This window comes from Lucilia cuprina, chromosome 5 (assembly GCF_022045245.1).
Source record: "Lucilia cuprina isolate Lc7/37 chromosome 5, ASM2204524v1, whole genome shotgun sequence".
Taxonomy (NCBI): Eukaryota; Metazoa; Arthropoda; class Insecta; order Diptera; family Calliphoridae; genus Lucilia; species Lucilia cuprina.
The window spans coordinates 24,667,381-24,682,835 of record NC_060953.1 but is presented as its reverse complement, the minus strand read 5'-3'; the positions used below and the strand labels follow the sequence as shown (position 1 = coordinate 24,682,835).

Genomic DNA, 15,455 nt, shown 5'->3' with positions numbered 1-15,455 from the left:
CTGGACTATAGTAATTCATTGTATAGAATACGGCAAAGGAATCTTCCATCGAACATCCACTACACACTACCCAACCGAAGGCTGTATTTTGGGCAACTAAATTACCATCTTTCCAAATACTGCCCTCTTTTATGAATGAGAAAAAGTAATCAAATCCAATAATAATATCACTATATTTAGGTATATAAAATTTATTATCAGCTAATGGTAGGTTTTTTTTAAATCATCCCAGCAATTAAATATTAAATTTGTACATGGTAATTTAGAAGTTAAATTGTTAAATACATGAGCTTGCATAAAAATATCTCTTCACTGTGTACAGATTTGACTTCAAGTTAAACTTTACCTCTCGTTGCTCCAGCCTTCATATTAGCCAGTCCACTTACGTAAATTTTAGAAGGGCTTCTTACTAGGCTTAATCTTTGGGCACACTTTTCTGAAATTAAAGTATTTTGACAACCGGAATCTAATAATATATTACAGCTTTGATAATATCCCATATTATCTTTAACCACAACCCTAGCAGTTAGCAATAACATATTTATATAATTTACCTCAGATGATGTTGATAAATTCACCGAAGAATCCTCAGATATGAGGAAGGTTGTATTAGCAGCAGCTGTCTTTTTTGTTAGTTCATCCTCTGGCTTTTTTACCTTAGTTGAAGAGTTAGCTGGCGGCTTATGCTCCAAATGTATTAAAGAGTGATGATGACCATGGCAAACTTCACAAGTAATTCTTGACGGACAGTTTTGTACTCGATGATTTGGTTTCAGGCAGTTAAAGCACAAATTCTTCTCTTTTATTATTTCAATTCGAGAAGACGTATCAACTCTATTGAACGTAGGGCAATAAGATGAATGATGGTTTTGGGTAGAAACAACGCATCCCTTTTTCATGTTGCTAGTATAAGCGCGAATCGATTTACTCTTTTGTAAATGTTTATTTGTAGATGGTAAACGTTCCAAAGCATCACATCTTTTATTAATAAATGTGATAAAACTGTCCAGCGAAGGGAATAATACTTTACCACAATGTTCTGCCCAAGCTTGTAGGGATTCTCGATCAATTTTTTTGCTCAAAATATGAATTAACCACCTCATCAGCAACATTGGATAAATGACGTAGACTTGCAGTGTTATCAGCTTTTGGAATATATAAAAAAGTTTCAATAAATGAGTCAACCACTAATGAAGGCTTATCGTAGCATTCTTGTAGCTTCATCAGGGCTTCTTCATAATTTTTATCAGTAACTTGAAGATGACGTATAAGATTAGCGGGTTCATCCTTCAATAATCCTTTTAAATATTGGAACTTTTGAGCAGCTGCCAGTGAATTATTGTTGTGGATTGAGCTAGTGAACAAGTCAAAAAATGATTTGAAATCACTATATTTTCCATCAAAAACTGGAACATTTAATTTTGGTAGACGCACATCAGCAGATGGATTTGTTGAATTCATAGTTTAAGATAAACCAGTTTGAGGCACTTGTTGTTGATTAATTTGTAGCGCAGCGAATTTTTCAAAAAAGGCACTTTGAGCTTCCAGAAGTTTTTGCATCATGATGCATAGTTGTTGAATTTAGAGGATCTCCAACAATATTAGATGAGTGCAGCCTGGCATCTATAATCTCTGTGTATTTAGTTTTCATTCGAAAGTAGCGTGACTCAAATTCTTCCAATTCACCTTCACGTTCTGGCATATTTTCGCCATGTGCAGCCATTTCAATATCAAGTGACTGGAATTGGTCATAAATTTTTTCCAGTCTTTCCAATCTAGCTCTCATTTCAAACAGCGAAGTTTCATTATTAACTTGGTTAAGAAGGTTCTCCAGTCTAGTAGCAGTACCCTTAAGATGGGTTCTTTTATTTCTCAACGCTTCCATAATTAATTAAAACTCCGATTAATTAGTTTGAATATTTTATTTTAATAATTATTCACTATACTGTTCTTGTACGCAGCTAACGGCATTAACAATGATTCTCACACAATAACTTTATTTGTTTTGTTTATGATGCAGCGAAGGGCTCACAAAAAAATAGAACTCCAAAAAATGTACAGTCACCACAATATTTAAAAAGTTTACTTTTACTTTTTACTTTAATAACAAAAACAATTTATTTTTCTTTTCAAGTGCAGTTAAGAAAGCACACACAAATTTACATATACGCGTACGTTTGTATATCACGTCGGGGTCACCAAAAATGTTTGCGAAAAATAAAAGTTCTTGACTTTTTGGTTGTTTAACTGCAACTGATTTATTACAAGTGGTCAAACCACTTGTTCATCATACTATACAAATTTCTTATGCTTTGATTTAAATTACTCAAACATTTAACATCAACAACATTAGTAACAAAATTACTCAAAGAAGAGATCAAAAATATTGTACCGTTAGTTTTAAAGGCAAATAACAAACAATAAGAACATTAGGGTGATTCTCAAAAATATTAAAACAAAATATTATTGCACAAAAATATAATACGAATTAAATGAACAAAAGTAATAAAAAAAAAACATCGTGAACATTCAACATTCAAATTTTCACTTCTATTATTTTGAACGCAACTGTAAATGAAGACGATGATTAACATACAGTGTGTGACAATAATGTGTAAGTGATGGAGGAACTTTCGGTCTAAATTTTTAAACTAAATACCATATTCCAAAAAGATTTATGGGTTTTAAATCTGTATTTAGTGAAGACTAATAAACTAATATAAATAAAAAATCAACTTAATTAAACTTTAGAAAAAAATTAAATGTAACTCACTTACACGTTTTTGGCGCGTGGTACTAAAGAAACATTTTTATTAATAAATTAATATTTTCAAATGCAAAAATTTTAGTATTTTGAAACTTCTCTTTGGGGGTAGGATAATGAAACGCATACTCTTAAACAGTTTGCAACACGCTTCATACGTTATGAACATCCATACTTAATGGCAGATCTTTCAGAGGTCTGTTGTATTTTTACATTGGGTGTTCGTAATTGTAATCCCATAAATTCTCAATCGGTTTAATCCTGGAGACCCTAGGGGCCAATAAAGCTATAAAATGTTAACACTTTTGGAAAAATGTCTCGATAAAATGGCTTCATAATATGAAGTATTAATGTTACTATTATACATTTTCCGTACGCCTTCTGATGAGAAATTTCGCAAAATAAATGATTTCTATCTCCAAATTTCATTCGTTCACTACCACTTGATGTGCGAAGACGTGATTTACTGTGTTTCTTTAAACCTAATTTTTTTCTACAAGTTTACGGCTACTTCTTGTAATCTCACAACAACTAAATTCAAATATAAAAAATAAATAAAAAATAACAAACAGCTCTCAGAGAACTGTCAACCAAAACTATTATACTCCTCTACAAACAATCGATGATGATGATAATGATGAAGTTATCGTAGAAACAGCTGTTAAGGTAAAAATACCACCAATAACAATACTAAAATGTAAAACTGAACAAATACATGAAATACGTAGAATAATGATAAAAATATCAAGGTAGTGTCATTCTCTCTTTTTGTCGCCATAGTAACCTGACGTTTGCTGGTATTTTAATAAATCGAGCTACCACATTTATTTTGAAAATCCTATTTAGTTTTGTTTATTTTTCAAATAAAAATTAAACTGAACTGAATCCAACAAAATTTTAAATTCAATAAAAATACATTAAAAATTTTACTAAATCTGCCAAAAAAATACATCAATGAATATAAGCTGTTAAGCCCATTATTAGGCGCCTCTGAAAGCATTGTCTGTTGCTTCCCATGTTCTTTAAGTTGCGGAATGGATTAACAGGAGGAACCAACTAAAAACGGTATACATGAGTACATATGTAATAATAAATTGGAGTTTTTATCATCTTATATCAAGAATTTATCTTCCAACGTATATGTAGGTATATATGTAGGCAGGATGAACCATTTTATGCATTAAATACTTTTAAACTTAAAGAAAAATATATTTATCTTAAGTTTGATTCATCTAGGTATATGTATGTATATGTACATATTTTTTATAATCCTTTTTTTAATCTGTGTGCCTCCGGTAACAAAGGAGAAAACAATAGGACCGGTGTAAACCTAGGTGTATTTCTTCAGGTTTAATGAAACATATATCCTCCTTTCAAACTAACTAAATGGGGCCAGCTCAACAACTGTTATCGCTGGACTTAAAATATTTCAGAAATCATTAACATAAATTCCACATACACTACACAAATTTCTTTTAAACTAGTTTCCCATTTTTCATATACTATGGCAAGGATTTTTCTATTTGTTTACAAAATACAAATATCAAAAATACCAGTAAACTTCAAAAAAATTTTGAGAGAAAAAAAATGACACTACCTTCATATTTGTATCATGTGTAGAATAATGGAAATAAAGGAGTATTCCATACGTAAAATTTCTATTTGTCTCAAACTATTTTGCGATAAAAAGGAAGATTATGATAAAGTTCGTGAAGCTTTAACCAAAAAAATTTTGTCTCAAACATTTTACATATGCTCCCAAACATGAAAAACCTTGCAACGCAATTTTACTTGGATTAGATAAAACCGATCCAGCTGTTATTAAAACTCGCCTTACTAGCTAAGGGCTTAAGTGTACAATGAATTAGTAATTTTTATAGTATTTATCGAGAGAAAGAATTGAGACAAAAGTACTCCTCCATAAACTTCATTAAAGTTAGATGGGAATACCAAAAACCAAATAAAGCTAAAATAACTCAATGTTATAACTGCCAAATGTTTGGACACGGTTCAGCAGATGTATGGTTAAAACTTTTTGCGCCCATTGCGCTGGAAATCATAAAACCGCAGATTGTAATGCATCTTTTGAGAAATGTGCAAACTGTAATGGAGACCATAAAGCTATGTCCCCTGAGTGTCCTAGTAGGGAATCGTATAATAAAATTAGGCAACGGACTCAACCGAATCGAATTAGTAAAAATACACAAAATTATAATAACACAAACTATAGTGCGAACTTTTTCAAAACTTGAGAAAATGCAACTACCGTGAACAACAGTTCGAAGTTGTAACAAAACCCGCTTATAAATTTTTATACCCATGAATACAAATATTTGTATAATACAATGGAACGCACGTAGCATTCGTAATAAAAAAGAAGAATTTTTCCACTTTCTGGTAAAATTAATGTCGACATTTGCCTTGTATGTGAAACATGGTTAAATGATAAATCCTCAATGAAACACCAAAATTACTACTGCCACAGAAATGATCGGCAAAAAGGAGGATTAGCAATATTTATTGGAAAGAATATTCGCCACGAATTAACATACCCTATAAATACCACTCTAATAGAAAATATAGGTATAAAAGTGTATACTCGAAATTATTTTATTGACGTCTACTCATGCTACTTTCCCGGTGGAACTGTTGGAAGTAATTGTTGGGGCAATATTATTTTTAACCACTTACAACTTAACCAAACTCAAATTGTCTTCCCCCACGAAAACACATATGTATATTCCTACTGATCCATCTAGGCAATTTTCAATATTAGATTTTTTCTTAACAAATATAGCACATAACCCAGCAGCGGTTAGAGTGATAAATGAACTCAGTTCAGATCATCTACCAATCTCTACTATTGTAGATTTTAGAGCAAATGTTAATAATTTACAATATGTGTTTAATAAAACTAATTGGCAACGGTTTAAAACATCAGTAAATAGAAATCTACCCAGTTCTATTGATACAGCTGAAATAACAAATCAAATTGACGGAATGCTACAAACTTTTAACGAAGCTGTTAAAAAGGGAATTGATGAAAGTACACCCAAGCAAAGAATAAATCCAGTTGTTGAAATGTTACCAAACTACATAAAAATAATGATTAAATTTAGACGAAATTGGAAGCGATATAGAGATGTAGATGATCATCGTCAAATGTTACGGTTAAACAAAGAAATCTGTACAGAAACAAATAAGTTTAGACATCTGAATTGGAATAATATGCTAATTACGCTGGAAAAGTCCTCAACACCCTTTTGGAAGGTTTCGAAAGTTTAAAAGATAATAACCTGGTCAGCTATACGCAACAAGAAAAAGCAGATATGTTAGCTAAATGTTTTATGTCAAATAACAGCATTTCATCGCACTTAAGTGATGTGAAATTGCACTGTAAATCCATCAGACAAATACTTTGTAAATAGTCCGCAAATTAAAGAAATTATCAAAACTCTAAAAAATAAAAAGTCACCTGGAGTTGATAAAATAAACCACAAATGTTTAAAAAACCTTTTAAATAAGGGCATAGAATATCTCACAAAACTGTTTAATAGTTGAGCTACTTTCCCAAATTAAAATTAAACAATGTCATCGATGTCATCGTATAATATTCTCCCCCCACAACAGTTTGGTTTCCGCAAAGAACACAACACGTCACATCCTTTAATAAAAATAAGTAAATTAGTAAAACAAAATATCCAAAATGCTAAATCTATGGTAATGGTTCTTTTAGATATAAAATCAGTTTTCGATTCGGTATGGCACAACGGTCTTATTTTTAAGTTAAAGAGACTAAATTTTCCAGATGAGCTAATCAAAATTATCCAAAATTTTTTATATGACAGATATTTCTCTGTACATATATCGATAACAACATCTGATAAAGTCAGTATAAAAGCAGGATGTCCACTGGGATCATGTCTTCCTCCAGTCCTTTATAATTTCAATTTTTGCGGATGACACAGCTATTCCGATGTATATGCAGCGAACATCATAACCAATTTAGAATTGGCTTTAGAAGATTTAAAATCTTACTTCAGTAAGTGGAATATCATGATAAACCCGAAAAAACAAAAGCAATATATTTTACCAGGAAAAGAATGTCATGTTTCCTTCCACAAAACCCTCTTCGATTCATGGATCATGATATAAGATGGGAAGACAATGTCAAATACTTGGGAATAATACTTGATCCAAAACTCAACTATTATAATCATATATGGTATATTATTAGATAAAATCAACAAATTAATATGTATAATGGGCGCTGCGAATTATGGTCCCAGGTAAAATGGCCCCAAAATATAAAACGAAAAATTGCCCCAATGTTGGGGTCAAAATTCATTATGAAGTATAACCCTAACATTTTTTAAGAAAAATCACCCCAAATTAATGAAAAATCTCTTCAAGGTTGAAATGAAAAGCGGCCCCAAATATTGGGTTAATTTTTCGCAATGAACAATTACCCCAAAACGTAAATGAAATTTCACTGCATGAAAAGCGGCCCCAAATATTGGGTTAATTTTTCGCAATGAACAATTACCCCAAAACGTAAATGAAATTTCACTGCATTTAATTTTAATTCAAATATATGTGGCGTGTCATAAAGTCCAGTCTCATATTTTCAATGGGCGTTATTACTCACTAAATTGAGTGTAGTGTCCATGGACGTTATCACAATTTCAAAAGTGTCACAATGTAACATCCATGGATTTCAAAGAGTCTATTTATCAAAAGAAGGCCTAATTTAGCGAAGCCGGTATTTGAAATACCCCAGAATACCGGCTTTTTTTCCTTCCTTTCTGTTTCACTGTGTGTAATTTTTTAAGTCACGATTGAATAACCATATACGGACACCACTATATGATAAAAGACCAAAAATAAGAAGACCCGTGTCCTAGTTTTGCCCAAAGTCATGCACTTTTTTAGTTATAGGCCCCCAAAGTTTTGGGGCCTCGGTGCCATTTTTGAAAAAAGGGATAATTTTCTCAGGCTCGCAACTTGCAAACCGATCGGAATTTTGATTTACTCTCAGAGGGAATGTTGTTGCTCTTATCACAAAGAACCAAAACTGTGAAAATATAAAGTCAAAAAATTATCTTCATGATCAGAATCGCAAAAATTAATTTTTTTAAATATTTTTTCCTTGTTCAGGCTTATAAGTAGCAAACCGTTTTAAATTTAAGAAAACAGTTAACTACAAAAATGTACCAAAGATCTCAATTAACAACTTTCTAGAACATATGAACTTTCTAGGAATGATAGGTAAGTCGTAAAAGTGAAAAGTTTCCCGAAATTTTTTTAATTTCATTTGGTTTTTCTTTTCTTCAACATTAGGGTGTGCCGTGGGACACTTTTTAGTAGGAATACATCTATTACGATGCGTTTCAATGAACTAAATACCGGAAAAATAAAAAAACATTTTTTTGAAAATCCTCCTGCAATCCTACCTGCGATTGAAAATCTTGATCTCAAGTTTTATATTCAAGTATTTTTCTGCAATCTTTTGGAATTGGGTGTCAAAAATTACGTAAACTTGTCATGGGGAAAATAATTCAAATTGTTGTTAGTGTATATCTGGTCCGCAAAATGACATTTATTGTATTATAAGAAGCATACAAATTTCAAAATATTCTGAAATAGACTAAACCAAATGCCAAATAATTTTTGGAATATTTTTCTGTATGAGCTAAAAATTACGAAAGCAAAAACAAAATGCCTTTCAAACTCACTAAAAATCATTTTGTGGACCAGAAATATTCTATAATTTTTTAAAATTAGTCTTCCCGTAATCAGCTCAAAATTACGGATTTTTCGAGACCCATTTCAAAAAAATCGAAAAAGTTTTATTTTTCAAAAATTAAACTGATGTCAGAATTTTTAATCAAGTTCAGGAAACTTTTCACTTTTCGACTTAAATATCATTCATAAGAAGTTCATATGTTCTAGAAAGTTGTTTATTGAGATCTTTGGTACATTTTTGTAGTTAACTGTTTTCTTAAATTTTAAACGGTTTGCTGCTTTATAACCATTTCTATAGCGTGGATAGAATTGACGGATGGCCTAAAATTTATAGAATCATAAATGTCGACATTTCAATTTTTATTAAATATTATTTTTAATAATTGAGGATTGAAACGTAAAAAAAAAATCTGGATAATGACCCCAAATATATAGTAAAAGCACTCGATTAGCTAAAAAAATCAAATTGCGTTACTACATTAGCCCCTACTTTCGTCAGAGTTTAACCCGATAAAGAATTTATGGTGAAATCGGGTTTACAATTACGAACAATCATGTAAAAACATAACAGACCTCTGGTAGAGCTCCTTTGAAATATTGACGTTCATAACACAAGAAGAATGTGGCAAACTGGTTGAGATTATGCCTTTCAAAGAAAAGATACAAAATGCTAAAATGTTCGAATTAAAAAATATTAATTTATAATAAAAATGTGCCTTTAGTACCAAGCGCCAAAAACGTGTAAATGAGTTAAAAAAAGTAGCAAGCCTTTTATAGGTTCTCACTTTCACCGCCCTTAACTACTTAATTTTGGGTTTCTAGAATCAATATTATAGAAAATTAAAAATTTAAATAGTACCTTTAAAAGTACGAAAAAGTAAAAAAAATCGTATTTTATAGGATCTCACTCCGGGCCTAAATGTTTAATTTTTGTTTCTACCCAGCAAAAACTTTCATTACCTAGTAAGCTAGAAATTAATTATGGAATCGCGTAAAAACTAATTACTCTTGGGGTGAATAACTAATTATTTTTGTTCGACGAGGTTAAAATAATACCTTAAACAAATTAATAGTTGGTTACTTATTTGTTACAAATAAACCTACAAATATGTTATGTGATAGCAAGTTATTTTGAGCAGACTTTGTATAAAACAAAAAATATAAAAATTCCTAAGCCAAGGTTTGAACCTAGGCAGTCAGTTGTTTTCTATGTTTCTCACTTCAGCCGCTTACTCAATGCTCCATTAACATGTTGCTTTTTGTAATTTTAAGAACGGTTCGAGCCCTGCTGTATAACCGGTATACAGCAGGGCTCGAACCACGAACGCCCTGTTTGTTAAATGAACGCCCAAGACGATTTGGCTAAAATCCAAATTGCTTTGTTTTTTACTAGTATTAACCTATTTAGCGTAATGAAATAATGAGCTTGATAATGAACACCCATTACAAAGTTATGTATGAAAAAACTACTGGCCATTACCAAAAATTTCATATTTTTTGCTGGGAGGTTCAATATTATAGAAAATTCAAGAAGCACATTTGAAGAAAAAAAAAAAAACTCTTTTATAGGATCTCACTTACTCCGGTTCCTAAAAGCTTTACTTCTATGTTTAATATTTTAGAAAATTCAATAAGTAAATTTTAAAGAACGAAAGCATACCAAAACTTCCTTTTTTTAGGTTGTCACTTACTCCGGTCCCTACAACTTACCCCCTTATTTTGTAAAACACTTCACCTTGCGTTGAAAATATGTTCATACAAACTTTTGAAAATACAAAAACAATTTATATTTTCTAAATTTAATTTGAAAAAACCCAAAAAAAACTGTGCAGACCGAAAAAGTGCCTATAAATCTCTTTATTATTATCTTTGTTTCGATTGGAATATTATAGAAAACTCAACAACTTCTAATATAACATTATATTAGTATATTTAGTATTTATAAATCTAAAAATTTATCTCGATTTGACTCATTGTATTTGAATAACTTCAAATTTCCTGTTTTTACCCACGGTACTTTTTCCTTTCTCATAAACAAAATAAAAATCGTATTTTAAAAAGTTGCATCATCATTATAAGGTATTTATTAAGTATTTATCATACATGTATAAGTTAATAAACAGTGTTTTATGAAAAAATTACCAAAAATAGATAAAATTTTCATCCCTTAAACGTAAAATAATTCAAATATTTAAATCACACAACTAAAAAGTGGAAGACTCTTATATTTTAATGTTTTTTCTCGAATTGAAAAATACAGATCACCAAAAAAGTATCTTAAATGTATTTTACATAGTTAAAGTTTTTTTTTTTTAATTTTGACTTTATTTTTTAATTTGCATTACTAGTCAGATGTATAAAATCATTGCTACTTTTTTAGATATTTTTTTCCAATGATACATTTATTTAATTAACATTCCTTACAACTAATTTTTTGGTTTTTGTCTATTGGACAATGTACTGCGAGCCACGGAAATATTAAATTAATATATTTGAAACAATATATCAGAGTCTTCAAATTTTGTCAGAGTCACTTTAGTGTCAATCTTTGATTAGTTAGGAAAAAAGTGGGTGGAGGGTTAACATTATTGGACGTGTCACCTCATATATAAATTAAATACAAAAATTCGTTTATCTTGGAACCAAATTTTAATCCTACCAATTTTTTGTCAAAAAAACTTCCAAAATCGTTTAAAACCTATGAAATTTTGTCGCAAATTTGCACGACTTCAACATTAGGGGACTACTCATGAGGATAGCGGCAACTCGCCTATTAATAATGTACAAAAATTCGTTTATCTGGAAAACTAATAGAACTTAATTCTTAAAATTTTGCACCAAGAATTTTATGAGAAAATGTTAGAGATAAAATCTTCAAATTTTAATTGAAGAACTTTGACATTCATGTGAACTTACAAAGAAGGACTTCTTATATAAGATCAAAACCCCTTTCTAAAAAATAAAATAATTTTGGACCTGTCTGCTTAAATAGCAATGTTCCTGTTTTCAACTAGGTAATTTAAATGGTTTTAAATATACCCTTATTTGTTATTACACCCTTGTTTTCAAGAATAGTGCTATTCTTGAACTGGAAACATTTACAATGTGTTCTCATAGTCAGCTGGATAATATTTGTAATATTTTATAATTTTTTTCTGTTCCAAACAAAACTGGAGTTACTTTAATTTATCTCAGTATTAGTCTAAACATTTAACAAAAATTAGCGGTTTAAATTCTATCAATTTCGATTTAAATTAGTAAGATATGATAATTTGTAATCATTTTATTTGAACATCCCACAATATTTCATATTAGGATTATGTTTTCCCCCTAGAAATTAGTTTTCTTATTTTTTTTTTTTTTCAAAAATAAATTTATTTGTGCTATTATTTTGACAGGTCTAAATTGGATTACATAAGCGTTTGAGCGTATTTTTTACAAATGCACTTATTAATTTTGCATTTTTTTATTTTATAAGATTATAGACTTCTAGTAATAATACTACATTTAAAGTTGTTACTAATCCATAGAAATACAATTCACACGTATATAAAAAATTGTAACAAGAGAACTTATAGAATGGAAAGGCGAGTACATTACATATCTGATGGTGTTTTGTTTCTTATTTTTACCAGAGACAGTAATTGTTATTATTTTTATTTAAAAAAATTTAAATTACAAATTTTATTTGGTTTGTATTTCATCAAATCAAAGTATTTTTTATATTGTAAAAATCACTGAGAATTTTTTCGAACAAAAATCAATAATAAAAAACACAAATAATTTTTAAACCAAAAGGCACAAGTAAAAATCAGACAATGGTTTTTATTTTTTGAAATTAATTATAAAAATCATTATGCGATATTTACCTTTAAAAGACAGTAAAAATTATCGGGTTTAAACAGAGATTAATAGAAATTTGGTAAAATTTTTTTACCACTGATATAATCGAACAAATTTGCAGAAATTAGATTCGAAAATTGGAAAATTAAATTTTTTTAGGTGATTTTTATTCTTTGTTTAGAAAAATAAAAAATCATTGATTGATTTTTATTTTTAGTTTGAATAAATAAAAATTACTAAGTGAGTATTATTAAAAAAATCTTAAATCGTTTTTTATTGAAATAAATAAAATAAAAATCAAAAATAATTTTTATTTTAAATTTTTGTTATAAAAATCAAGAAAAAAAGGTTCGGGAAATGTTTGTGTGTGTGCAAAAAAAAAAAGAAATAAAAAGACAAGAAAAAGTTATGTTTTTTCAATAAAAAGTTTATTTATTAAATTTATAATTACCTTAAAGATTCTCAATAGGGGTTGTGCACTAAACCAAGTGGTCGTAATGGCGTTCACTTAACAAGTGTTTTAAAAACAAAAAAAAAACTATGCAACTAGTTGCGAATTACTTTATACCGTTAGCGGTTTTACTAGTTAGAATTTATCTCTACACTTTTTCAAAGATGAAAAAAGAAGTAGTTAGATAAATCCTAACGTAGTATAAAGGGAATAGAAAATAGGGTTTCAAATTAATTTCTAAAATGAACATTGCCGGCCACCTTGCAACGACGAAGTTAGATGCAACAACAAATGAGAAATAAAGGTTAATAAATCTAGGATAAACTGATACATTATACATTTTTTCCATTATTATATATCTATTTATATTATGTTTTCTTTTCAATTTTTTTTCTCATAATTATTATTTTTTTTTTCAAATTTTAAAATTATGGACGAAAGTTCAAAGGACCTGCTTAGATTTTTAAGAAGTCTCTCGACTTTCCCCATAGAACCGAAGTCCCACAGGAGGATTTTTAAGAAGTCTCTCGACTTTCCCCATAGAATCAAAGTCCCACAGGCGGATTTTTAAGAAGTCTCTCGACTTTCCCCATAGAACCGAAGTCCCACAGGAGGATTTTTTAGAAGTCTCTCGACTTTCCCCATAGAACCGAAGTCCCACAGTAGGATTTTTCAGAAGTCTCTCGACTTTCCCCATAGAACCGAAGTCCCACAGGTGGATTTTTTCAGTCTCTCGACTGTACCCATGAATAAATAACATTTACAGGTCAATTTAATATTATTTTTATTTTCCTAATATGGGGATTGGTCGGAAATGACCCATCCAAATAAAGTGTATTGAGCAAGTGGAATACCCGGGCTAGAATGTATTTTTCCTTTGATAATGGAAGCACTTAGTTCTGGCCCTAAAACCAACGCGACCTGTCCCGACTGATTAAATGTGGGATCAGCTAGCTGAATCCCGTCAAATAATGTTAAAATATCGTTGGAAATATTTTCCGGTGGGGTTCGTATACCGACCATTTTCCTCACTGTTGCAGATAACGTTATTTGAGGATGAGGCGCGTATATTGAGCCGATAGTCAAACGACATATATTAACGTCGTTCGCAGACGAGACAGGCAGCCTAAGCTGCTGGACTAGGGACTCACAAACATATGACATCGGACAACACAGGTCTAAAACCGCTCGGACCAAAATTCGACGGTTACCTATCAACAAATTTACCTTTAAGGTCGGAGACAGGTTAATAGAATGTCTTAATGGCACATGAGAAGTCTGGACGGTATAGGGCATAGATTTCGCCTTTGACTGTGCTGAAGTAGGGGTTTTAGGTTTCGCGCCTTTCTTCTTTTGACCTTTTCCTGGTGAGTGCAAAAGAGAGTGGTGATTGTCGTGGCAGATGTTACACTTCACCAACGACTTGCACTCATTAGCCAGGTGTTTAGTCGATAAACATATGTAGCAATGTCGATGTAAAATTACGAATCGAAGCCTCTTTTTCGTGAGGCAACTTCCGGAAACTAGCGCACTAATACAGCGGGTGTCTTCCTCTACACTGTTTACATACATTCGAGCCCGAGGATTCCACATTTGATGCCTTTGCGAGCGTGGGAGCTGCTGCCGGGTCTGGATCTGTAGATTCAGAAGACTTCTCAACCGAAGCGACCTTTAAGGCAAGCAACTCTGATGCTGACTCAGATACCAAAGTAGGGGTTGGAGATGATGTTGGAGCAGGAACTGGATCCGGTATTGTAGCAGGGGCTGGATCAGCTACTGTAGCCACCTTAGATCCTTGGTCCTCTACCTCCATTACTTCCTTGTCGGAGCGCATCTTCCATTGCAATGGTTAAAGCGTCCATGGTACTAGGAACAAGGAAAATTATTTAATATTAATTTTATAAAGTTTCATTAATCAAAACAACTAATTTTGTGATTGGTCGCTTTATTATGCCATTTTCTGTTCGTATGTCACCACGCGAACGTGTTCATCACTTCCCGGATAAGTTTTAACGACTCTACCAAGTTTCCAAGAAGTCGGAGACTTTGTTCATTTTTTATAACTACTAAGTCACCTACAGCTATGTCTCGTTCAGGGTATTTCCATTTATATCTTTTATGAAGATTTGAAAGATATTCTTCCTTCCATCGTTTGCAGAAATGATGGTGAGAGCTTTAACTTTCATATATCTATTTATGAGACTGATTGGAGATTCGTAAATAGAAGGCTCCGGTGGAGCAAGGATGGGTGACCCAATCAAAAAAGACCAGGCGTAAGAGCTACTGGCTCATTCGGATCATCACTTGTCTCAATTCGGACACAACGGTCTCGAATTGAGACAAGCCTCAATTCTTGCGAGAACCGTCGATAATTCCTCAAAGGTATATTTCACGACTAGACTTAGCTTCTTTGCGGAAATGAAGTTTAAAACTTCGAACTCCCGCTTCCCATAAGCCTCCCATATGAGGCGCCCGCTGGAATAAATCGCCATGTAAGTCCATTAATACCGTAAGTGGAACACATCCTTGCACGACTTTCTGACAAAAATGTTCTAAAATCCCTTTCTAATTCACGAGAAGCTCCCACAAAGTTCGTCCCGTTGTCGGAAAACATAGTAGTGGGACAACCTCGTCCCGATATAAATCGATTAA

At 31.4% G+C, this 15,455-nt stretch overlaps 2 protein-coding genes across 2 annotated transcripts in view; one reads left to right on the top strand and one right to left on the bottom strand.

The window, feature by feature from the left end:
• Positions 1–15,455, top strand: part of LOC111680253 (kinesin light chain) — a 168,396-nt gene that overhangs the window by 64,621 nt on the left and 88,320 nt on the right. The window lies entirely within an intron of this gene.
• On the bottom strand, positions 14–2,498 carry LOC124420179. Its single transcript, XM_046952355.1, has 2 exons — positions 555–2,498; positions 14–436 (listed from the first exon to the last, which is right to left on the bottom strand). The coding sequence occupies exons 1-2, from the start codon at positions 1,110–1,112 to the stop codon at positions 416–418; spliced, it is 579 nt and encodes a 192-aa protein (XP_046808311.1). The 5' UTR covers positions 1,113–2,498; the 3' UTR covers positions 14–415.

Coding starts and splice junctions, on each gene's coding strand:
- LOC124420179 (XM_046952355.1), bottom strand. CDS start 1,112: ATGTTGCTGATGAGGTGGTTAATTCATATTTTGAGCAAAAAAATTGAT. Junction 437..554: donor ATTTATCAACATCATCTGAG/GTAAATTATATA, acceptor CTTTAATTTCAG/AAAAGTGTGCCCAAAGATTA.